General features: G+C 39.8%; 1 protein-coding gene across 1 annotated transcript in view; it reads left to right on the top strand.

Annotated features, from left to right (window-relative positions):
• LOC119123131 (receptor-type tyrosine-protein phosphatase gamma-like) overlaps positions 1-24,761 on the top strand; it is an 82,227-nt gene that overhangs the window by 21,665 nt on the left and 35,801 nt on the right. The window contains exons 2-3 of the mRNA XM_037251975.1: positions 2,774-2,878; positions 22,079-22,258. Of these exons, the coding sequence (XP_037107870.1) occupies positions 2,774-2,878; positions 22,079-22,258 (285 nt within the window). The remainder of the gene's footprint in view (positions 1-2,773; positions 2,879-22,078; positions 22,259-24,761) is intronic.

The raw sequence follows: 24,761 nt of genomic DNA, 5'->3' as shown, positions 1-24,761 counted from the left end.
AAAGCCCATATCAGGGTTCTCTCTCTATGACCAACTCCAGAGTGGAATCGAGCAAGCACTTTGTCAAGGCAAGCCCGACTATATCTAATCGGAACCTCTCGATATTGCCTACCTGCTCAAGCTCCTTCCATGCTTGAAGGATGTCCCCGCCTTAAGCTGCTTGCAGGGAAGGGGGACCTCACCCACATTGTCTCATTGTTGCATTTGACCCCATTTCAAGGTCAAACTCCATAGGGGGACCTCGTTCTAGCTAAAAGAAAACGTCTAATATATTTATTTTCAAAGGGGGTAAGCTATGCTTAGTCTGATCGGTGTCTTTTCCTGTGTTTATTGTTCGTTTTAATTTCATGTAAGTCACTTCAGTTAATTCTTTGAAGCATAATATTATTCTAAAAATATGGTTGTTTAAATGAAGACCTGCCTCCTTGATAAAGGTCTTTTCACTACATGCACTTGATAGTATGACATTTTAACTTGACTCCCGGATGTCTAATGCAGGTGAAATGCTCCTGTGGTGGTTGTTAGGTGGTTGTTGTTGGTTTTTTTTTTTTCTCCCAAGGCTCCCGGGGCGAGGGGGGGGGGGGGTTATTGGCTTGTTGTTGAGTGTGATATTATGGAACAAATAGCTCAGTAGAGCAGCAGAGGAGATTGCCCTCAGGGCGACAAAAAGGGGGAAAGGAGTTCTATATGCTGAGACATTACATGCTCTTTATCCATAGGGCCTTTGAACGTCTCTCTTATTAAAATATAAAACTTAAAAAACACAAAATGTCTGTGTTGAACCATTAGATAGAATTGCAGTTTACACGAGATTCCTACATTTAACTTAAAGGAAGGTTTAAGCGCAGCATGGCTCTCGTCCGTCTCAGGCCCAGCGCAAAATGCATTTTCTGCTCGGCTCAATCAACGATGCTATGGCTTTAATCCTTTGCCCTCGGGGGACAGCTGACGTGGATGAGAGTAAACTGTTGACATGGAGCTGTCTCCTATGCTCTCTGATCAAAGCTTGCACGGCCCTCCTGTTTCACAACCTGCCTTCAAATATGCTGCCAGTCTCTGCCGCAGATGCAGCCTCGCTCTCTGTTTCACACGAATCATTTTAATCCACTGCGAGTTGATAGATGTGATCACAAAGCGGCTATTTATGACGTTTCCTCCCTGTACCCTCTCTGACCTTCCTTTGCATGCATTGCGTTCGATTTGGAATCGACTCACGTGATAGCGACTGCCATATTTAGAGGCATCAATGTGCTGACTGAAAGTGCAAGGGAGAACTTGGCTTGATGCGGTGTTTAATTAATCTCTAGTAATGATGCAACTATTAGTAACAGCCAAGATTATTTAAAAGGCTGCAGGGGTGAGAAAGGCTATGAGGTGCTGGAATACACAAGAGATGCAAGACTTTTAACTAGGAATGTTCCGATCTGGGTTTTTAGCTGCGTAAAACCGATACCGATCACCCTTGAGCGTGATTGACCGATACCTTGCCGACCATGTGACTTTTCAATTTGAGAGCTGCAACTACTGTTTTTTTCTAAATAATTGATTAAGCTCTTTTTTTTTTAATTAAATGATAAATCAGATTTATATATATATATATATCTACCGTATTTTCCGCACTATAAGGCGCACCGGATTATAAAGCGCACCTTGAATAAATGGCCCATTTTAAAACTTTGTCCATACCGGATTATAAGGCGCATAGAATAAATAACTCAACCTTGCTCAAACGTTAATGCAATCACAATATAGTAACACTCGAAATAGTGAAAACAATAACAATATATCAATAACTCATCATTGCTCAAACGTTAATATCACACAACACACACATTGCTCTTATTTATTTATTTATTCATAGTATGTGCATTTACTTTTTGTATTGTTTACTTGAATGTGTAATGTGTCTTGTCACCATGGGATAGTAGGAAACAAAACTTTGATCTCTTTGTCTGTCTTGACATGTGAAGAAATTGACAATAAAGCAGACTTTGACTTGAAAATAAACACGTAAAGCTTACTTTAATAAGTTAGTCCTCATCCATGAATCCATATTGGCCCATATATAAGGCGCACTGTCGGCTTTTGAGAAAATTGGAGGTTTTTCGGTGCGCCTTATAGTGCGGAAAATACGGTGTGTGGCCTAAAATTCTAGAGGTTCCACTCAATTCCACGTGGTTTTTGAAGTCTGAAGCCCTACAAAATCCGTCTGATGGTTGTCAAAGTACAACAAGAAAATGTGCGATTTAATCCTGCGCAGTTGACAGTGTCACTGCTTGTGGCAGCCGCACTGTAGCGCATCAGTGGTGCAGCTGAGTTCCAGGCCAGCTGCTGCAGAAATGGATGTAATTGTTGGTAACTGTTGGAGTGCATAACACATCACAGGCTCTGCAGGCTGGCAAATCTTGTTGTCTGCAGGTCTTGATGGTGATGATCATTGCCAGCCGTTCAAGCTTTGTGTCAAACGATGCTTACTGGAGTAGAAGCGAGAGGTTTTCGTTGGCACACGTTTCTTGTTATTGCCTCTAAGGATAAGACACTGGGGTGGTAGATACTGCTAGAGTGTGTTTTGATCATCATCTCCCTCTGGGGTTACCACCATGCTGGGAGTTGCAGCAACTTCCATCTGATAAGATACTTGAGCAGTAATATAAACTTGCAAGCATGGAAATGCTATGAATGTGTCATATTTACAACCCACTGGCCTAGCACAACATTAACATTTGGCAATCGCATTTTGGCAGCCTTCCTAAATGTTCTCTTCTCTTCGCAGTTGCATCAGATGGCCAGCCTCACCATGCTGGAGCAAAGCATCATGGGAGCGCAGGTCTAATAAGGGACAGGAGGGCAACTGGGGACTCCTACTGGTCTTACTCAGGTAAATCTCATTTCAGAATCTCAGTTTGTTTGTCTTTCTCACTTTATTGGTCCCCGTGGAGGGACATTGTATGATTTGTGAGTTGTACAAGTGTGTTTTTTTACTTTGTTGTTTTTTTAATACATTCCATCGCCTCCTGAACTCGCCTTCATTTGAACAGAAAGTCTAAGCCACTGCACAAAGATACAAGATTTATCTGCGTTATTGCCAAATGTTTTTATCAGACGCACACAGCAACAGTTGGCCCAGATGCGAAAACAGCTGTATTTCTTGGCCTCCCTCCTGCTTCTCATTATTGTTAGCATACACACTTTTAACGCCAAACAAAGTGCTTTGGGGAAATCAAGATTTGCCTCCTCCATAACCCCCCCTCCAAAGTGACCACTCATACTGAGGCACATTTGTGTCCTTGTACTTTATCTTGCATACATTAAGGATGCAGCTGCAGTCAGAAATTGTCCAATGCTACCAGAAAGGTGACTACAATCTACAAAACCATAAAGGCAATCTTTTTGTCCTTTTAGTCGAATGGACAAAAAGAGAGGAGCCTACCAAAAAAAAAAAAAAAAGTATTGCTTAATATAACCATCAATTCTGCTTAGACATTGTTCTCCAACTAGCTTGACTTTGAGACACTAAGATGGACAGAAAGCAAGTACTTGAACACCACGGGAGTCTTTCTGCTTTGTAGGTGGGTGCTTATTTCACCGGACAAAGACACACAGACTCCACGCTTTGATGCCGGCTGAAATGAGCTCTCACATTTATGAGATTTCAACACGTGTCCGACATTTCCGACAGTGGAAGTTAAAATGTGCTTCTGAATAGCCTTTAATGGGCAACAACTGAGGTTGACTCTAAGATTAGAAAAAAAAATCGAAGGATATATTCGCAACATCGCACTTTGTGGGCGGGGGGCGTGAACACAGCAAATGCTACCATAAACATGCTGCATTCATGGCATTCACTATTTATAAATCATCCACCCACCAGTCTCACAATTTAAATTTACTGAACATCACGTTGCGATCTTCATTGGTTTACTTGTTCAAGAACATGGATTTTTTTTTTTTTTGCTGTACTATTTACAATGTATTTATTGGCACACAACAGTTTTGCAAAACGCATGTTTAGCCTTTTTTTTTTTTTCTTGAAATTACTGCTTCATGTTCAGCCATACACATTTGCAGCAAGCACCTGAGGCCCCTGTGCAAACAAAGCTGTCCAGCGGGAAATAGAGGTTATGTGCTTTGGTAAAGGGCACCTCACTAGATGGGCCCAGGAGGTGAGAAGCACTCTGTTAAATTGTATTTACAGCTTCCAAGGTCCAAAAACAGCTTCCGGAAAAAAATAACTAACTTGCTCTCGGAATGTAATGCATTTCTGTATATGATTAGATTGAGGGGGCAGTTTGAATTTCATAAAACAATTGCAGAAGAAGCCGATGTTTCATATGCGGGAAATGGAGTAACGTGTGCTCGGTATGCGTGATGTCACCTCAGTTCTACGTCTTTGCCTCTCCCAGTTGACCTGAGCAGGAAGTGAATTACTATTCAATCAAGGCCGCTATTTCCATTCTTACAATATGTAACCAACACGATAAAGTTGGCTGTAATCGCTTGAAACCTGGACTTGTTTTTCTCCGAGCCGCCTCTCTTAACAGTAGGTAAATGATTAAACGGGATTTTAAATCAGCTCGTGACAGTGAAAAGCGTGATGATTTAAAGATTTTTAAATGCACATTTGTGAAAAATAGATTAGAAGCCCTTCTTTTTAATATAACCGACGTGGTAACGTCAAATTAATTAGTAGATGACTGCCTATGTAGGAATTACTGAGTGAAATCACACATCTCCTCTATAAAAGTTAATGTTATATGTAATCAAATGTCATTAATTTTTTAATGATGGGAATAATTTCAGCCTGCCTCTGCCGTGCAGGAAATCTTATATTTGTAGCACCAGCAACCCCATTTAGCGTATCTCAATTGTGTGTGGATCGTTGGTCACATGATTTATATTTCAGAGTCCATCTTAATGAAGACCAAATCCATTATTCCAGAATAATCTTCCTGACACTTTACCGAGATCACAATTGTTTTATACGCAAATTGTTTCGTAATAGGAACACGGATGATGTTTGTGCGGAATCCGTTAATCCTTCACCAATCAGATAACTTGACCGCTCAGTGAAAAGAAAAGGAAGGCATCGAGGCGGCGTAGAAATGTCCATTGCCTTGAAAAGGTAATTAGCAGCTAAGGCTGTGAATGGAGGACCGACAAGCGTGCCTCAGCAGCTAAATGGTTATTAAGGGCATTTGCTCTGTGCAAGTGAGTGGAAAAAGAAATGCAGACAGCTGGGCTGAGCCTGAAGCTGGAAGGTAGTGAGGACAAGACAGGACCGCAGCACACAAACATGCAGTCTTACTTGGTTTCCCGATAATGACTCAAGACACCATCGAGTCGAGTCTTTTCAGTCCAATCGCCTCATCACCATTTATCCAAATAGTTGCAGCGTATGATGTCACATTTGCAGGTGCTACTAAGACACTGCAATGCAATCAGATATTCAAGCCTTATATAAATAAATATAAATAAACGTTCATGGAGGGCAAAGAAAAAATCAAGCTATTATTAAATTTTATCGCCCACCTCCGAGAATGAGGCAATGATTGCGATGAGAGCTCTTATCTAACATGTCACTTTGCTGTGTGCGTTGCTTATGAACCTTGATGTAAGTAGCCTCGAAACCCACACGATGAAATTTGATTAAAAGTTATTTAAGGCGTGTGTGTGTGCGGGTGTGTGTGCGAGTGTGGGATAGAAGCATTTTTCATAAGAGGGATGATGTCATAGCAAAAGACTCCCACAGGAACAAAGCTATGCATCATTTTTCCCTTTATCTCTGCAGTTTTTACGTCTTCCCTGTTAGTTATTTCTGCTGTCTTGCTTTATGATTTGTTTAATGTTTCACCAATGGTTTTATTTTTACCTCTGCACATTTGTTTTGTATTATTTACACAAGGGCAATGGATTGTTTGCTGTGCCCTTATACCTTATCTTATTTTCCATGCTGTGGCATTGAAAACAAAATACACAGTACTGTAGTTATTGTTCATTTGTCAATTAGCAGCCTCCTCTCATAGACGCTCGGCCCCACTTGAACAACAACAACAAAAAAAAAAAAAGATGATGGCTTTAAAATGTAGCAGGCGTTGCATCTGTAAAGCTGACGTTTAGCAATATAGTTTAACGACATGGTGCTGCTATATGCAGAGTGGAGTGTACCAGGGTAAAAGTTGCAAAGGGTACTGACAGAAACATAAAACGTTTTTTTTTTTTTTTGGGCATATGGGGGTGTTAGAGAGGAATAGGACATCATTTTATTCCATACTGAACAAACGCAACTAAACAATCTCCAGATAAATGACCTATTGCATGCCTACGATACTCTATTAATACGTATATCCATGTTGAGCTTTTTTAAAATCTATAATGCATATGGGCAAACAAAATACTCCCACCTAAGTACTAAAAACATTTCATAGACCCTGGACACAGTAGCAGAAATACAATTCTATTCATTTTAAAGTATCTTTGGTTCCCTCAACTTTGGAATTAAACATGCTGCCTAATAAATGCCTCACATTAATATATTCCTAGTACGCTCTCTAGTTGAGTAATACCCTGCACTGTATAACTTTTTGACGATCCCCTCAATCCAATTCATCTCTCAGTAAGATTATTTGTGTTTCGTCATCGTTCACGAGCGGAATAAAATAAGTATTGATGAAAGCGCTCATCTCCCTTGTAAATGACTGTGAGCTCAGTGGCGCTTATCTGCCGCACTCCAAGTGTCAGTATGTTTGCAAAGCATCAGTTATAGATGTTTGGATTGAAGCCACTTTGACAAGCTGTTTGGGCTGCTGAGAGTCTGTAATGGCGGGAGACGTGTGCATGCTATTTCCCTTGGCCTGGCTGTTTTATTCCACTTCACTCAGGTAGCTCATGATCATTCGCAATCTTTACACTCATGACTCACATAATGAAGTGAATGTCATTTTCAATCAATGGCAGTGTTGATCCAACTTAATTAGTACTTTAGAGGATACAAAGCAAGATTAGTTTAGCTGCTGCTCTTGACTGTCAGGATTTGGTTGTTTTGGTTTTTCAATCAACCTGCATTGCATTTCCTACTTATCTGTGCCAATCTCTCTTGAATGTGTCTCCTGATTTGGATGTGTTAATGGAATTGTTGTGACTTTGAACCCAAGTGTGTAATTTATTGGGTTAAGATAGTGGACAGCATATCGTTTCAGTATTTCATCTGCATCCCCGCCAACACATTTAGTCTCTTGTGGTTTGACACCTTCTCCAAAGGCAAAAGAACAAAGCCATGTCGTCATGGTGCCCGACAAAGGTATTGCCGCCTTTTGGAATTTAATCCACCGAGAGAAAAATTGCTCCCGGTAGACCCCTGTGTATTTAGTAGCACTTGACTTTAAAGCAAAACCGACCTACTGTGTGGCATTCTTTACAAGGAACCCAGGAGATGCTCTTCAGGGATAAAGATATCCAGCGTCTAAATATCCTCAGAGTCCATTTTTCTTTTCTTTTTTCTCACAGCATGTCTGACAAGGAAGATAAAGTCAAACGTATATATTAATGTCATCTTCACAAAAGCGGATTTTTATGGAATCCACAAAGCAGCAAAAAAAATAAAAGGTCTGCTCTTGCTGCCCTGCAAGGTGCCAACCAGCTCATCAGGGGCAATTACAGCTCACCTACCTTGTCATTTACGCAGATGACGCAGCATCAGGAGAAATTATGAGTCCACTAGCTCCCTCAAGGACATTTCAACACTGGCCACACTACCTTAGTCACCGCCACAGAAATTTCTTAGAAAACCAGAGCATCGCTTTACCGTATACCTTTTTTTTTTTTACTATTACTGGATTATCAAAATATGAGACGATTCATTTGATATTCGATTGATTGTCAATTCATCGATTAATTTCCTTAAGATGCTTACATGTCAGGTATGCGTAATTGATTAATTTTTAGCGCCAAGCTTTTAATACATCTTTTGAGACACATTTTTCCAGCCAATTTTAATTGAACTGAAATTAACACACACCAAGTCTGATGATTAATGTTTGAATTAAATTAAATAAATGTAACTGTCATATATAATCAGACAACCGCCACAATTTATCAAGAATGGAAGAAACCAACGTGAGGGATATTTTTTTAGAAGCAAGTGAAGGTTTTAATTGCCAGCGGCACTTTGTAGAGGCAAAGCCAAAACCCCATAATCGAGCACTCGGCGGTTTATTTGAACTTGACCCAGAAACTCCAATATACAGCTTATCTCTGTCAACCAGCTCCTGATATTTCCTTCAAAGTAGCCAATGTAAAATGTACATTATTTTGCAGTTTGCCTCTACCTGTTGATGAAATGCTGCAACACAATAGCTTGTGTACTTCCTTCACTTTTGCTGATTAGTGTTTTTTCCCCTCCAACAACCTAATTATATCTGCACGTATTCCCAAAGAAAAATGAGAGATGCAGCAGCACTAATTGTTAAAAATGAATTTAGCGGGGGTCCGTGTTGACTCATTATTCATTGTGGTTATTGCTACCCGTTTGGCTCAGCCTACGTGTGCCGGAATGGATCCATTTGTCTCTGTCGGAGATGGGCCCTTGACAGATGTGCCAATATGCCTTGCGAAGTTCAGTGTTTGGGGAGGTAGGGGGGGGCGTCTTAATTCTCCGTGATGTATCATGCTGGCAGTAAGCAATGAACAGAATTGAGTTCCAAATCATCTTACTTCCCACTGCCTCTGGCAATCTGTTTCCTTTCTCTCGATGAGGTAAATATATTAAGGATGGAAACAAATTAGGGGTTACTGAGCCTTAAGCTGAGTGTATCAGTGAGTTTTTATTGAAGTTGATTGCTTGTATTGTCACATTGGCATGCCCTCGTGCCTCAAGGATACATAAAGCCAGCACCCAAAGCACACTATGATTTTTTATTTATTTTTTTGCTCATCCCATTAAGACCTGATTGATGTGTTGGGCGCATAGGTTTGCTATGTAAACATAATTTAATTTCAGGTATCACATGGTGCCCGTTGTGCCTTGAGGACGGATATTAGGCCTCGTTGGTGGCTCAGGTTCATCTTAATAAATGTGGACAAGCTTTGCCTACTGGGATTGCAATATAGAGGAAGCGTTAGATTGCCAGTGCACTAGTTTCCTCTGTAATGTGGTTATGGTGATGAGCTGGAAAGAGCTGGCGAGCAGCTCAGCAAATTTTTAAACTCATAATCATAATAATTTAGTCTGCAAACAGTACATATCAGCCCGGGGGTGTACAGTGTTAACGACAGGGGGAAGGGCTTAGATAGTGGCACTGTTGGAAGATGGGTCAGGCTTTGCTTGAATTCTAAAGCATAATGGATGAGCTAGAGTTGACATAAAAAGAAAATGGAAAAAGTGGAAAGTCTAGAGAGTTGCAGAAGTTATTGAATGTATTTAGCACTACATCACTTCCAGTTCGTGCGCATTCCCTGCTTGTTTGGTCGTTTATCCTTTGCAACTAGCTGGAGTTTACTGAATTACACAGCTAAATATTGATTTCTGTCTGGATTCTAAATTATTTCGACACTTACCGTGTAAACATTGGTGTTGGCCATTGTTGTCCCTGCTTAGCTTGCAGAATGACTACGACACGGAAAAGTAATGGCTTCTGAGGGCTCAACTGAGTTTGGAAAGTTAGGATTAGAAGACTCGAGTGTTTTTTTGTGTTGTTTTTTTTTTACATCAAGCATTGATTTTGTGAGAATTTTTTACTGGGACATAAATTCAGACAATTGTGTAGAAGAATCCAAATATGTTGTGCTCGTCACCTTATGGTCCGTTACTTGCTAATCAATAAATAAATTCTCCATAGCCACGTGAGAAAATACTATAATTCACCAAACTGTGTTTTTGTACTCGATGATTCTCTTCAGTGTGTTCCTTCAATATTTTTTAATGCCTTGAAATGATTTTGTTCCCTTCTGACTTGTAATGATCTTACCTTTGAAGAGTGCTGTGGAAGCTCTCTCTCCGCTATCTTCTGCTGTAAGATGCGACTGGAAAATTGTCAGGAAAAGCTGACGAGAACATCTGATGAATCTGACTGCAAATCTTTATCTCCGCTTTTCCGCAACCACATTATTTATCCACTGATATAAACAATCAGAATCTCCAGCATGGTCTTGCTGTGTAATACCATAAAATGAGTAAATCGTTGGGAATATCAATAAAGCCATTTCTCTGTTCTCCTTCATAAAGCCCATATGATTCTTTTCTTGCTACACCTCCACCATTTCCCTCAGTTTGCTGCCTTGTTAACATTGCCAAGCTCATATAAACATTACACTCAGTTAACACACATTGAGGATGTGCATGCGTCTGTATGTAGGCGGCTCAGACGTGTGACCGGGGGAGTCATTGGAGGAGTTTACAATTCTGTTTTTCATGGAAGTTTTATTTTGAATTTTATGCCCGCATCGTTGAGACTGGCCTACAGCAACTTTAATTATAATATGAATTTAACAGACCGACACTTACTTCTCTTTTGAATATATTTTCTCGCTGTGAGCTCCCTCCTCCTTCCCCCAGTTTCCTCCTCATTTATCTTTCTTAATGCTGGCTGCATCTCAATTCCGAGCATTGGATGTGGACGCTATGGAGGTAGCGCAGACGGCAAGACACTGATTGCATTAAGACGTGATTTAAAATGGCCGCTCGCAGCGCACGGCTCAATGCTCATCTGGAGGTATAGTCGTGTTATCCCGCGGCTTTGGCCTAATTGGAGGTTTTGGGGGTACAGGCACACATGTCATATATGCACCTACAATATGACGTTTTGGCTGTTTAGCTGAACTAAGACGAGACTGAATAAATGTATGCTAGATAAGTCATTGTGCATAAGAGCATAGAGAAAAGTATTCAGATAACATAAGCTTCATATGGAGTTTAGCTCCCTCTTTGAATTCACGACCAAAAGATTCCTCTTTAATTCACTGCAGAGCGGGAAAAAAAAAACTTCACCAATGCAACAAGCATCATTCAGAATGTGGCCTTAGCCACCCAGAAACGTGCGTTTATGATTGCTCGTACAAAAGGAACAATTCACATGCAGCCCTTTAAACCAATGCCCACTTGACGTGCAGCCCTTTAAACCAATGCCCACTTGACACTCGCTTCTTCATAATACCTGGGAACTCATTTGACTTGGCCTCATATGTAGTCTATATTTTATTTTCTTGTCGGAGAAAACCATCCAACCTCAACCCTTGAAATGATACCGGTTATGTATGCGATTATACTCCTCAAGGGTGGATATTGCGGCATGTTTTTGTATTTTTTGTTAGTCTAAACTTTCCGTTTTTCTAAAGTGTCACGTTGAAGTTGGTAAAATAAAATTGCATATGACGATAATGGAGGGGAAAGTACATTTTTCAATGGTGTTTTCAACTGTAGCTAATGGTCTGCTTAGTGGTGACCTTCTTCTGTGGGAGCACCATAAGCGATAACCTTGCGACAACCTCTGTCCCCCAGATGACAGCAGAAAGCCTGTCTTTATATACCTCTCCTGCTGGTTTCTAGGATACAGTGAATTCCCTCCGTTTTGGAAATGAGGGCTCCCCCGCAGGTATCCACCAGCGCTCGCTCTCCATTCCTAGTGATCAGCTGTATGAGAAAAATGATGACACCATGAAAAGAGTAATGCACACCGAGCCAATTTGCGCTGTACATTTCTCTCTGTTTAACCTGCAGTGCTTTCAATGATCAACATTACTTCTCCGACTAGTTACGTGCGGCTTTTATATGGGCACTCTTACGGAGGGGATATGTTTTCCACTTTGAGCAATTTGCCAGGGTGGCTCAAGGAATGGCTTTCAGTTGATAGCGAAGGTCTTACTTGGAATGAATTTCATGACGGGCGCCGGCGGAGCACAATCATGGCTTTGAAAGATTTCATTAGCTCTCTGTTAAACGTTGCCTTCTCATACATGATACGCATCGTTTCTGCTGAGGGGTGGCTCCAGTATAAATCCTGGCCGCACAGCTGTTATGATGCTTTTGTTTTAGCAATTGGTTATTTGAAAATGTCATTATAATAAATGCAATTGTTTTCACAAATGCAACAGGCCGCCTTTAGTGAAGTCGGTTTTGTATCGTTTGATTACATTCAGTTAAGTGTAATTGAAAAGTGTGAAGTGGTAATAAATTTCCCTGACATGTGCTTTAAGCCACTACGAAAATAGTCATGAGTTTGAAATGACGTTTCCGTGAAAGCAGGAAAAAAGGTTAAGAAAGTGACCTTGCCTGAGGATCTAAATTAATGATCAGACAAGTTACTTCTTTTGAAATGTTTTTGAGTGCCGACATTTTATGTGTGATTTTAACTTGAAAAAAATCTTAAAGACAAATTTATTGATCAAGGCCTAAGGCCGGTTTTAGTTGGTAATGAAAAATATCTTGACTTGGATTGGAACTTGACACAAGAATAAGGAGAACACGCAAACCACATTTTGATAATTCAAGTGAATTACATAACTAAAAAAAAACAAAGTAACTTTTCAGTGTTGTTCTCCCACAAAGCATACAATATTCATGCATCTTAGTTTTGGCCCAGTGCAATTACAGGTCAGTTTTACCCTGCTACACTTGATAATGTGATTATATAATTGAATCTTTGATTTAACTGTGTGCTTTTGGAGAGGTTTAGCTGGATGTGTGGGGCCCATATTTAGGCACAGTGGATGCACAAAAATAATGAGCGCATTTGTCTGCGTAACACCGCAATTACCCCAACAAACTTGAAATTGCCTGGCATTCTCAACACTGATCGGAATTCATCGTGGACGCACAAAAACCTACCTCCAAAAAACAGAAAGGTCACTTCAGTGTTTTAATTCTGCCTTAAGCACTGGAAAAAAATATCATTTAATATGCAAAAATAATTGTTTCATTTGTTGGCTGAGAAAATCCACTTACATGAAAATAAATACAAGGGAATAAAATCAAAAAGCGATAAAAAAACCATCCTTTTTGCGGTACAAATCGAATTTCAGTCATTGAGCGATGTCAGGTTTTGTATTATTTCTGGTGAGCCAGAGTGCAGTTTAGCGCTGTCGGATCTGACAGAGCGAGCCGTCCACCTGCCGCCGCTTCCTCTCTGATCACCTGCATTACGCGTCAACGGCTCAACAGCAGCTGTGCTGTGAAGCAGAACAAACCGGGACATGTCGCCGGTGATGGCGCACAAAGCGTGCGCATCCGAGCTGCTTGTGTAACACCCAAATGGTTAAAGAAAGACAAAGTTCAGAAAAAGTCGAAGGGTTCCCGAGGGTATTGCATTATTCTGCTTGAGTGTTACGATATTTAAATAACAACCAACTGTCTCGTTTCATCTCACTGACGCGCAACTTTGGAGCACAAACTTTCCTCTTGAAGTTCACTTGACAAGGTTATGCACTCACGCTAAGCATTGGAGTTCGTGTTTGGTTTAGACGCATTGGCTCGTTGCCACGTTCCAGGGGAAACTGTTCACATTTTTTCGCTTGTAGGGAAGCGCTTCCTTGTGGGACGGCATGTATTTCTGTCCCTCTCTTTTCTTTACACTAGGTTCTGGAGATTATTTTTACAGACCAAGGGATGTTGTACTTATGTAGGGGCCAACACCCTGGAACAGGAAGCCACAGTTTCTATGAAAGTCCACGAGATGGAAGCAGATAGCGCAGAGGGAAAACAATATTTTGGCTTGGGCTCATTCTGCTGGCCAATTAGACTCGGAGGCCTGTATGATTTAGCACTTCCTCTGCTTGCTTTTATGTGTCGGGGCTGCTGTGTGGAACACAATGACCCCTGATTAAAGATTGAGCTCCCGCTCGGAGACAGCCATGGCGCCATTCTTATCAGATGCCTACTTCTCGGGACGCAGCAATGCAACTTGAAATCAGCGGTTATATCCGGTGTAACGTTCGCTCAGACGGCAAAAATATTTCGATTTTTTTTTTTTTTTGGGTGAGAAACATGTCACTCTTACCTAAGGTGATTGATTACACGGTTCGCTTATGAATGCCAAAATGAACCTATAGATATAATGAATAGAAATTCCCCCCAAGAAATACTCAAGAATATTGCTTTCAAAGTGACCCGATGGCTAATGTGATGTGATTGGAAAGTTCACTTGGCAGTGTTCAGTGCAGTAAAGAGTTCAGCGGCTGAAAAGAAAAAAAAAAAGATGCCCTTTTTGTTTTAAGTCACGTACTGAGACATTAGACAAATGGATTGTTTATCTTTTGCTCCACCCTCTCCTGAAGACATTAGCTGGAAGTGGTGGCCGGATCTTGAAAGCCTGAGTGAGTGCTATTAGGTCATAGTGTTAAATTGTGTAATGGAATCAGTCGGGGTTAAGTAACGCCTCAAAGTGATGCTTATGTAACTGGTATGTCTGAACCGAATTTGAGTACAATGTTTCATACCGCTTTGGTTCTCTGAGGTGGTCATTGTTTTCCCCCTTTTATCCAGCACTTGGAAATTAAACCGTTTTTTGCGTTAGATCCTGCCTTCTTGCGGCTTTAATGTTGTCTGGGAATATTTGAAGATCAAATGCGTGTGTTGCGAAGCTTAACTTGTGTGCCGGAGACCAAAGATAAAGATGTTTTTGAGAACAGGTCTCTTATCTCTTTGTACTTTTGAAAGATGTTTTATTTTAGTGTTTCATGTTCACCCTCAAAGCCCACCATGTCCTCATTCTCTCGAGTAGAAATAATACATCACTTGTACCGCAAAAATGACCAACAACAAAAGAACATTTCAGCTTCATTTATTATCAAAATAGTCATTAACAAAAATGAATGACATTTTGATTCAACCAGAGACTTCATGTACAGTTTGTAACTTTTGAACATCACTGGCAGTCACTAAAGTAGTTTCTGTAATGTTTGATTGATTTACTGCACTGAACATCTGAAAACACTTTTAAAACTACCGTGTTTTCCGGACTATAAGGCGCACCGGACTATAAGGCGCACCTTCAATGTATGCTCCATTTTAAAACTTTGTCCTTATATAAGGCGCACCGGACTATAAGGCGCACCATTAATGCATCATGTCAGATTTTTAATCCAAATCAAATCATTCTCCATTTTATCTTTTTTATTTCAACTTCAGACGCAACAAATTACTTTATAATCACAAAATAATGATCCATAGTCTTTTTGATTCATGATTCATAGTCTTCAGCGGGCCACTTATGATTGATTTCATGACACAATGCTTCGGGCCAGTTTAAATTTTGAAATTTGGTCCATATATAAGGCGCGCCGGACTATAAGGCGCACTGTCGGCTTTTGAGAAAATTTTAGGTTTTTAGGTGCGTCTTATAGTCCGGAAAATACGGTATACAAATGTTTTCAAGCAATTTTAATATACTGACAGAACAAGATTGATGAAAAATACAAAAATATTGTACAAACACTGCAATGGTGTGTACACCAAGATGATGCTTATAATGTCTTCTTTGTAAAAAAAATAAATAAAAATGTGCTCTAATTATGTTCCGCCCACATGAGCATATAGTACAAATGTGCAACATTTAGAGCCATCGCAACCTTTCTACATAGCTGCCAATTTTGTATTTGTTGACATTTGTTGTTATGAACGTAGCTACGGGTCGGTGCTGTCTGGCTCGCTGTGTCAAGATAGCACTCAGCTAACATTCCAAAAAGGCCAAAGATATCAGCAACGTAATCAGCGTGCTAAGAGTGTACACAAGTGGAACTGCGAACCTGAATCCTGCGATGGAGGACTTTAGCAGTGCTAAAATCGAATCGCCATCATCCCTAAATGATGAAAATGGAGCTGCTGAATGTTGTACTCGTTTCATTTCTAAGTCCTAAAAGAAACCCAGAAACTGCCTTGAATTGAGTTTGACAGTCCTCAATCTTGTTCAGAAAACTCAAGAGATTTTGGAAATAAAATCGAAAAAATCCCTTCATGCTGCTGTTTATGCAAATTTGTTAAGCAGGGTATAAAGAGAGGGAAAAGAATCTGATTTGTCCAGTTGATTTAATTAGCTGGGCTTTTTAATAATAGTCTATTATCGTTGCTTTGACAGTTTAATTCCATTGGCACTTCTAAAGTCGTTAGTCAGTACCAACATTATTGCTGACACGCCGACATTGACGCTTACCTTAAATTTTTCTGGCCACACTTGTGGGCCCTAATGTATGTGTGCAACTGTTTCCATAAATGTTCTTTTTAGAATCGGTACACCATTTAAAAATAAGATACAAAGCCTGGAAGTAACAATTTTAAAAGCTTTATAGATTACTGTATTTGCAAATTACATCACTTGCCTTTGAAGCCCACTGACAACCACTGGGAGTGTTAAGTCATTCCCGGCAGCCTGGCAAAAAAATTTGCTAAGAAGCTTTTTTGAAAGTTCTATAGGAATATTAAAACACACTTGACTGACATATTGTTGCAACTGATACCTTTTCATGCTCTAAATGTTTTTAAGATCTTAGATGTTGTAGGTCACTCATCCAGTTTCATATAATGGCGCGGTGGCGTTGTCACATTTTTAACTCTGCTTTGATTTTATGACGGTGTGTCGATTTGGCAGCATGACCCTCTTTAGACTCGGTTACAGTCAATCATCGAAATTGCGTGCCCTTATTTCGCCAGGGTGATTTTCCTCACTATGATTCTTGTTCGACGCAGTGTCAGACAGCAGTAACAATGTTCAGCCACATTTGGCAGCTGCAATTCAAAGTCGAGTCCCTCCTCCTTAAGTCACTGCTCTTTGCAGCTTTATCTCAGCGCTGCCATCTCCTGTCGACAATGTGGCCAAGTATCAAGAGTTGCTCGTTATACCTGAAAAAAGTGGGTCGTGTTATCTGATCTTTTGCATTGTGCTGCACTGTTCTTTAAGTCAGCCATATTACTAATTGATTTCTACACCAGAATATGTGACCATTTGTTTGCTTTAATTGCGCTTGTTAACTAATAAAACTATATCTTTTGGTTCATCTTTTCTGATCCAATACAGTTGATGAAAATAAACAAAAGGTCGAGGGTATGATTCATCTATCCCACTCATGCTGTGTATATTCTGTACTGCTAAAATGATTTTACTATAGCATGTGAACAGTACAGTATTGTTCTTGTGGTTAAGACACTTGACAAAATGTATTTTCTGTTATGTAGTCTATTTATATTCGTGATGTGGGACTGCACTGCACACTTGGTATTACATTAGAATAAAGTGAATACTGTGCTGCTCTCCACTCTTCATTTATATTTCAGTGTCTTTGTTATATTATCTTTTTCTTAGGCTGGTTTAGTCGCCACTATTTTGTTGTTTGACTGCAGTACAATGGCCAGATCGCATGTCTTGTTTGCGCCATAATCCCCAGTTTTGTTCATTTCCATACGGTAAGAGCTCCTAGCAAAGCAAAATGCGTGAGAGCAAACCATGTGACATAATTCTCTTTTGCTCATTGGTCCACGATAGCTGCAAGATTGTAAACGAGAAGGTTCAAGTGAGCATAGTACCTTGACAAATATTGTACAAGTATTCTGTAAATATTTGGAGATGTCGGTCAGGGAAGCAGGTGGCCATGTATTGACTCAAATTTCTTGCTTAACTGGTGATGTTTACTGAGAAAATAGTCTCAAACCTAATCTTAGGCAAAATGATAACAAACTGTAAGCATTTCCGATTGTTGACAGAATGTTGTACCTAACGATGTGTTAACAATCCAAAGATGTTTTTTCAAATTTAGCAAACATCCAATTTTTCTCCATTGCAGTCTGTTGTTCCTAAAATTAGACCATCCCATGAGTCATTGAGTGAGTGAAGACAAATGCGGTTGTCATCATTGTTTGTCCAACATGGGCATTTGACACCTCTCATTGTTGCAAACTGTGCGTCCACCATCTGTTGTCGGGTCAGCGTTTTGTACCTGACAGCAGGCGTCTTGTTCAACAATGGTGTGTCATGTCAAGGAGAAAAATGTGGCCTTATTAACAGAACTGAACACTTTCATCAACTCAACGAAATGTTGACAGGGAGACATTTACTACACTGAACAAGATCATGTAAACACAGATAGTGTGACAAGTTAGGGTGTCGATGTGTCAGGCACATATATTGAGAATCCAAATTTAATGACCCAAAATCTCAAACAGAACTTGCAGTACACCCGTTAACTGTAAATGATGAATGTGCGCTTACTTTCATCGTCTTTTTTCTACCTTTGAGGTAATTGAGCTGCTTTAACTCTGCCTCCTCATTCACCTGATGCAGCATCAGCAGCAAATAGTGGTTCAGTTTAATTAAGGACACTTCAACATGGTCACAGGCTTGAGATCGAAACTCCAGAAAACAGCCGTGATTGATTGCTACTCAAGCCCCAAGCAACTGAGATGTCCATTTTCAGTAGACAGCAAGTGGCAAAATGTCCGTCCCCTCAGATGGCTAAAAACAGGTGGAATTTGCTGCCTAACTAATATTTCACTAACATTGCTATTTTTAGTCTAGTGGGGGCACGTTAAATTTATTGTCAAGAAAAATTTGGAGTTGACTCCCCCGTTAAAGCTTTTGTGACGATTACTGTATTTTCCGCACTATAAGGCGCACCTAAAAAAGTCAAATTTTCTCAAAAGCCGACAGTGCGCCTTATAATCAGGTGCGCCTTACATATGGACCAATATTGAGCCACTACAGCAGGTGTGTCCAAAGTCCGGCCCGCGGGCCAAATGTATATATCTTATATATGGACAAAGTTTTAAAATGGGCCATTCACTGAAGGTGCGCTTTATAATCCGGTGCGCCTTATCGTGCGGAAAATACAGTATACGTAGTTTGAGGCTCCAATAGACCAGCAAGAACGATCTAGTTCAGTTCACCACTGAAACAAACCAGAATCAAAAATAAGCACACATCTTTTGTTTTAAACTAATCCACACACACAAATGCAGTATTTGTTCCAGTGTATTTTATTGTGTTTTTCATATATCGTATTTTTATTTGACACATTCCATATTCAATGGCTTTGTGTTGGTGTAACACAGACAATATGGATTAGTTTGCTCTCAACGCTCACGGATAAACACATTCTACTTTTGGATTCAAACCATTAAATCATAATCCGCTTAAAAAAAAAAAAATGTCACCAAGAGTTACCTGTGACTGTGAGCATCTGAATAAATAACTTGATGATAGTGGTTGTTTACATATTTAATCAATATGATGTGTTCATACAAGTGTTAAATCAGACCATGTGTCATCTGATCTCCATGCTGATGTATTAGGATGCTAGCCAAGATGAGGTGTTAGGGGAAAAAAAAATCTGGTTGTTAAATTACATTATGTAAAAATTTTCTCATGGTAGCCTCAGAGAGTGATATGGCCACAGGGTTTATTGTAGCCGTGCTGATGGATTGCAAAGAGATAGATGAATTGAGCGCATTGCAGCCTTCTGTTATCTGAATGTTGTGCTGCACGCCCCTTTCGCGTCTTGAAAGCAAAATTATCTCATCGGGATCTAATGTGTGTTTGGATAGCAAATTAAAGGAATGATTACTCTTCTTTCGTATTATACTTGAATCTGTGACAACAATGTCCAGAATCAAATTTTCTTTTAGCTCTAATTAAGTCTATTTATTTGTCGATTTTACCGTGTGTATATATATATTTTTTTAGCCTGACCTATCTGTTCTCAAATATGTCAGTCTTTTTTTTTTTTTATCTCTTGTAGATCTTATTTATTCTTTTTTTTTTGGGGAGGGTTTATCACTTTCTTTTTGTTGTAATTAAGCCTATTTATTTGTTGTTTTTACCGTGTATATCTTTTTTTTAGCCTGACCTATCTGTTCTCAAATATGTCTGTCAGTGCTTTATCTCTCATAGATCTAATTTTTTCATCACTGTTGAATGGGGAAAAATAGACAAGTAATAGAAGAGTCTTTTTGTTCTTGCAGCTCAGAACAACACTTTGTTGGCTCAGAAAACTATGCATGTTCAAAGCGACCGGAGGCATTATAGTTCAGACAGCCAAAGAGAATTTTGACTTTTGATATGCCTTTTTTGTCTGTCCTTGATACATAACTCAGATGGAAGAATGGGACAACTCAAATGTTAACTGTTTCTATAACCAATACCGGTATATAACTGTGAAGCAATCTCGTTTAAGTTCGATTGGCGTCGGTACTTGGCCTAGAAAAATGAAGTCCAAAATATGAAAGCTAATGTTCTGCTTTTCCTTGAGAATTGTTGTGATGTCTGTGTGATATTGACTTTTTCAGTGAAAAACTTGTTAAAAATGAGCTTTTCTGCTATGTCAGAACACAGAAGTATTTTCTTAGAGAACTTCAATTAAAATTAACATTCAATCTGTTTTCTATAAATCCATCACGTATAAATATGTTTGGTAAGCAGCTTTTTCTTACCTTTAGTATAAAATTGAAATGAGCTCTGCTGTTTTATGGGCTGCTGGAGCTTTGACTCTTGTATTGGTACAGTCATATCATTTTCTATAAATCCATGAATAACAAATGTAATCCTTGTCACTAATGCAGGCATGGTTTATTTTGTGCTGGCCTAACCAGAATTTTCCAGGTATACATGATGATAGGCTCTTCCCATTTTTATCAGGACATCTAAACCTTTTTAATAAGATTGACATTTCAAACCTTAGCGATAAGGATTGTCCAGACTTCATCCTAATGTTTTACTACTGTCATGTAAATATATTATATTTTTGGGACTGTAAGGTGCACCGGATTATAAAGCACAGTCGCTTAATATTAATAGGTCTATTTTGGGAAATTTCCAAATATAAAGCTTACTGGGTTATACTGAGGGAAACAAACCAGTGCAGCAAATGAGTCAAACCTTAATTTGACATCCAATCACAGCTCGTGTGTTTTTTGAAGCTGAGCCGTGATTGGTTGCGACCTGATACCTGGGAACTGTGATGTCATTTTCAGTCGACGGCAAGTGGCAAAATGGCCGCCCCCTGAGATGGATTAAAAACATATCAATTATGCTTCTTAACTCATATTCCACAAACACAGTATTAAATAGAATGCCGTGTTCAGATTAGTGAGGCCACAGACAACACATTATTGTAAAGACATTTCGGGGGTTGAGTTCCCCTTTAAAATTCAACAATAAAAATTCAGCCTGTATTTTTTGCTTTGCCCAAGGTTTTGTAGCCACACACACAACCCGTGCCCCCTGCTTTAATTACAATAATTTCTTTTTTTCTCATTCTCCAACCCAGGATGAGGGTAATTGGAAAAGAATTAGATTGTTCCTGTTATGCGTGAGAACAACATTGGAATGGGTGGGATTGTTCTGGTCGGTTAAACAATTGATAATTCCCAAATAATCCTGGATCATGCCGTTGTTTCGGGAGACTCAAGGACAAGGTCGCTGGCTGTAAGGTGTTTATACTTAGTAAGAAGTAAATCCATTCTGGATCGAGAGGGATTCTGATGTCTTTTTCACAAGACAGCTGCAAAGTTGCCCTATATCTGTAGGGAATGGGATCATGAATATTGTGTTAACCCAGAAAAAGTTACAATCCGCGCATGCTTCCTTGTTCCCCTGATCCTTCAGCTTTTATTGTTGCATTGGCCCATTGTATCCGAGAAGAGATCAAGGGGACCCCTGTCGGTTTTGGATTATTTCTTTGTAAAAGTGCCACTGTAGGGGATAGAGGATTAAAAGAGCAGACAGCCGATGGGGATTCTGCAGGAAGTTAGTTTGCTGTACTCACTGAATTGTTTAAGTGGAGTCTTTTCTCTTAGTTTGCGCAATTGTCTATTCTGTGTTTGCTTGAACTAGGTGTGGTCCTGTAGGAAAATAACACAAGGGCTGCTTGAAGATGACGACTTTAATACCTTTTTTTTGTCTCATTGAAGGACGATATAGTAAAAGAAATGACGTTGTTCTACTTTCCGCAAGCTATTTTAAGGGCATATTGAAAACCTAGCTGTCTATTTGCAGGAAGATTGCTGTGTCGTTTGAAATGCAGTGTCACCCGACATCCTTCAACAAAGATAGATTGAGCCGACTATATCAGCAGTTTTCATAAGCTCTTGATGTTTGTGTTTCCGTAGGAAGCCATGGGCCACGAGGTTGGTCAACCCTATACCCTGAATGTGCTGCAAAGAACCAATCGCCCGTGGACATCGCGGATGAACATGCTCTGGTTTCTGACGAATACCAGGAGCTGGAGTTTGACAGATTTAACACCGAGTCCTCCAACCAGACCACAATGAAAAACACTGGAAAAACAGGTCAGTACCCTGGAGTAGGATTTTTAAGACTACAACAGAAATGCATCATAATAAAAGTTGGAAATAAAAGCATGTATTTCTAGGGATTGGTGTTTTGATAGATTTCACTCATCAACCTTGAGGACATTTTGGCCATAAATGTTTTTTTTAATTTCTACTTTTTTTTATTGTTTGAACTCCTTCTTTGGAAGGTAAGTCATTTCTCACAGATAAGCCGTGAAATATGGTTTGTGGATGTACTGTAGCTCAACATCTCATTTATGTTAACCTTTAGACTAAAACTAGTAGATGAGAAATGTGTTTGGATGCTGAGAGTCAGCAGTCTATAGCAGTAGTTTATTTCTCCGTTATTGTTGTCTTCGCTCCCTCACATTTGCTTTTTTTTTGTCCAAGTTTTATTATTGGAGCGTGTCGACACTATCTGACTTTTTTTCCCTTTTATTTATATGATGCTTCACTGAAATACCGTAAAGAGTCGTTGCCATTTATTCCTCCATAGTGGAATGCATCCCTGAAGAGATATGAAGGGATATAAGAACCAGCACATGATGAATTGGAACTGTAGAGTTGAGCCGTTCTTTTATTTGGTCATCATAGGGAACACGAGGTTACTTACCAACAGACAAAGTGATGCCTGGTAAAAGGCAGTTCTTTGTTTCCATTCAACCTTTAGCTGCAGATGCTACCGCAAGTGACAAGTTGGAATAAAATTAGATGAAGGTTGCACTCTTCTTCTCTTCCTTCTCTACAACATGAATGCACCTTTGGGACCGCCAGCAGGACAGGTGGTCACCATGTGATGCTTTAGTTTGAAGACTGATGGGGCGCCGCGGGAGTAACATGCATGATGTTACCGACTATTTTTCAAGAATGTTATGTGCTGTTCTAATTGTTATTGTTTCTGTTTTAATATGATTTTATTTTCATGTGCAATCTTTGCATACATTTTCCATCCTGCTGTGATTGTTTTTTTTTCCAAGTTCTCCATAAATAAATTTGGGGAGGCTGAAATAAGAGTGCCCCTGCTAATTGTAGCTATAACTGTACTCATTAATTACTTTAAGAAGTTTTTCATTCATGAGCAATTGCACACAATTGACTCAATTCATACATAATTAATTTTTCTTATTACGTAGTAGATTTTAAATATACGGTGTATACATAATGTATCAAAGACTTAACATGACACACAATGATATCACAATATGCAAGACAAAAAAAATCAGGAAAGAGAATAACATCCAAATGTCTGCCCTATAAACATAGCCAGACCACTTTTGTGTGCTTCTAAAGCCAAAATTTGAAACATTTATAAACATTCAATGAAGCGAGAAACAATCACCTCCAAATGTAATCCCTTGTTATTCTTGTAAATCCCTTTATAAACACAAGTCCAGCTTCTCACGTCGTCTTTTTACAGCCTCAATGAATCATGTACAGGAATATTTGGAAGCTTAGCACAATACAACTTGAAGCCGCCACTGACTCACCCCCCCAACCCAACGCAACCCCTCTGCTTCACTAAATCCGTGGGCCAGTGGTGTGAAAATCCTGACCTGAATTGATATCTTGTGCTGTTGGCAGTGTCTCTCTGAAAGTGGTGTCATCTTTTGCATTTGATCATAATGAGAGTTGTTAGCCTCCATGACAACCAAGGCCACTGGGACAGCTGAGCAATGCTTCGTGCCGCTTATTTACACAGATGGAAATAACAGCTTTTTAACACTTGCCATGCCGGGGGGATTTTTAGACTCTTTTGCGCTGTGCCAGTTCTGAAAAGGTTTTGTGACAAAATACGGTATGTATAATTCTTGCGTCCCTTGGACGTGTTGTGCCACCAAGAGTAGGGTATTGCGTCACAGTTATGCCATCCTCAGCCCATGATTATGTCATCGTGTCCTTTAGCAAAAAACTGACCCCCCAGTTGCTTCTGATGCATCAGTAGGTGAGGAGACGGTGTCCCTGATGGTAGAAAAGTGCTGTACAAGTGAAAAGCCTATTTACCAACTAGAAGCTTGCTCCTGCTCAAGCCTCAGAAGTTTTTAACCCCCGGAATTGTTCTTAAAAAAGAAAAAACGCACTCGCGGCCCCGGTAAAGAGATTAAAGCATTCATTGTGATTTCAATCGAGCAGGCAGCACTTTATGACAAAGCCACATTGCAATCTCAGTAAGCGTGTGACTGCACACATGTGGCACACACAAATACTCATATTAGTTTGATTTGATTTTTTGGCCTCTTGCAAAAATACTGTTGGTGGAAAAAGTAGACGATAGACTCTTTATACAATTTCAAAAGTCAATACGGTAATCAAGAAGTCAGACTTAAAAGTTCCCTGCCATCGATTTCCCGACGCTCCCCGTGTGCCCGGCTTTGAGATCAAACTGATTGGGCGCTAGTCAAAGAGCTCCTCAACAAAAACATTTCTGAGTCAAATTTCAAACAACTTTGCACCAAATTCACAGCGGATCGCATGGCCCCAGAGACGTTTGCATTGATCAGGG

Source organism: Syngnathus acus, chromosome 5, assembly GCF_901709675.1.
Source record: "Syngnathus acus chromosome 5, fSynAcu1.2, whole genome shotgun sequence".
Taxonomy (NCBI): domain Eukaryota; kingdom Metazoa; phylum Chordata; class Actinopteri; order Syngnathiformes; family Syngnathidae; genus Syngnathus; species Syngnathus acus.
This window is presented reverse-complemented; position numbering and strand designations above follow the sequence as displayed.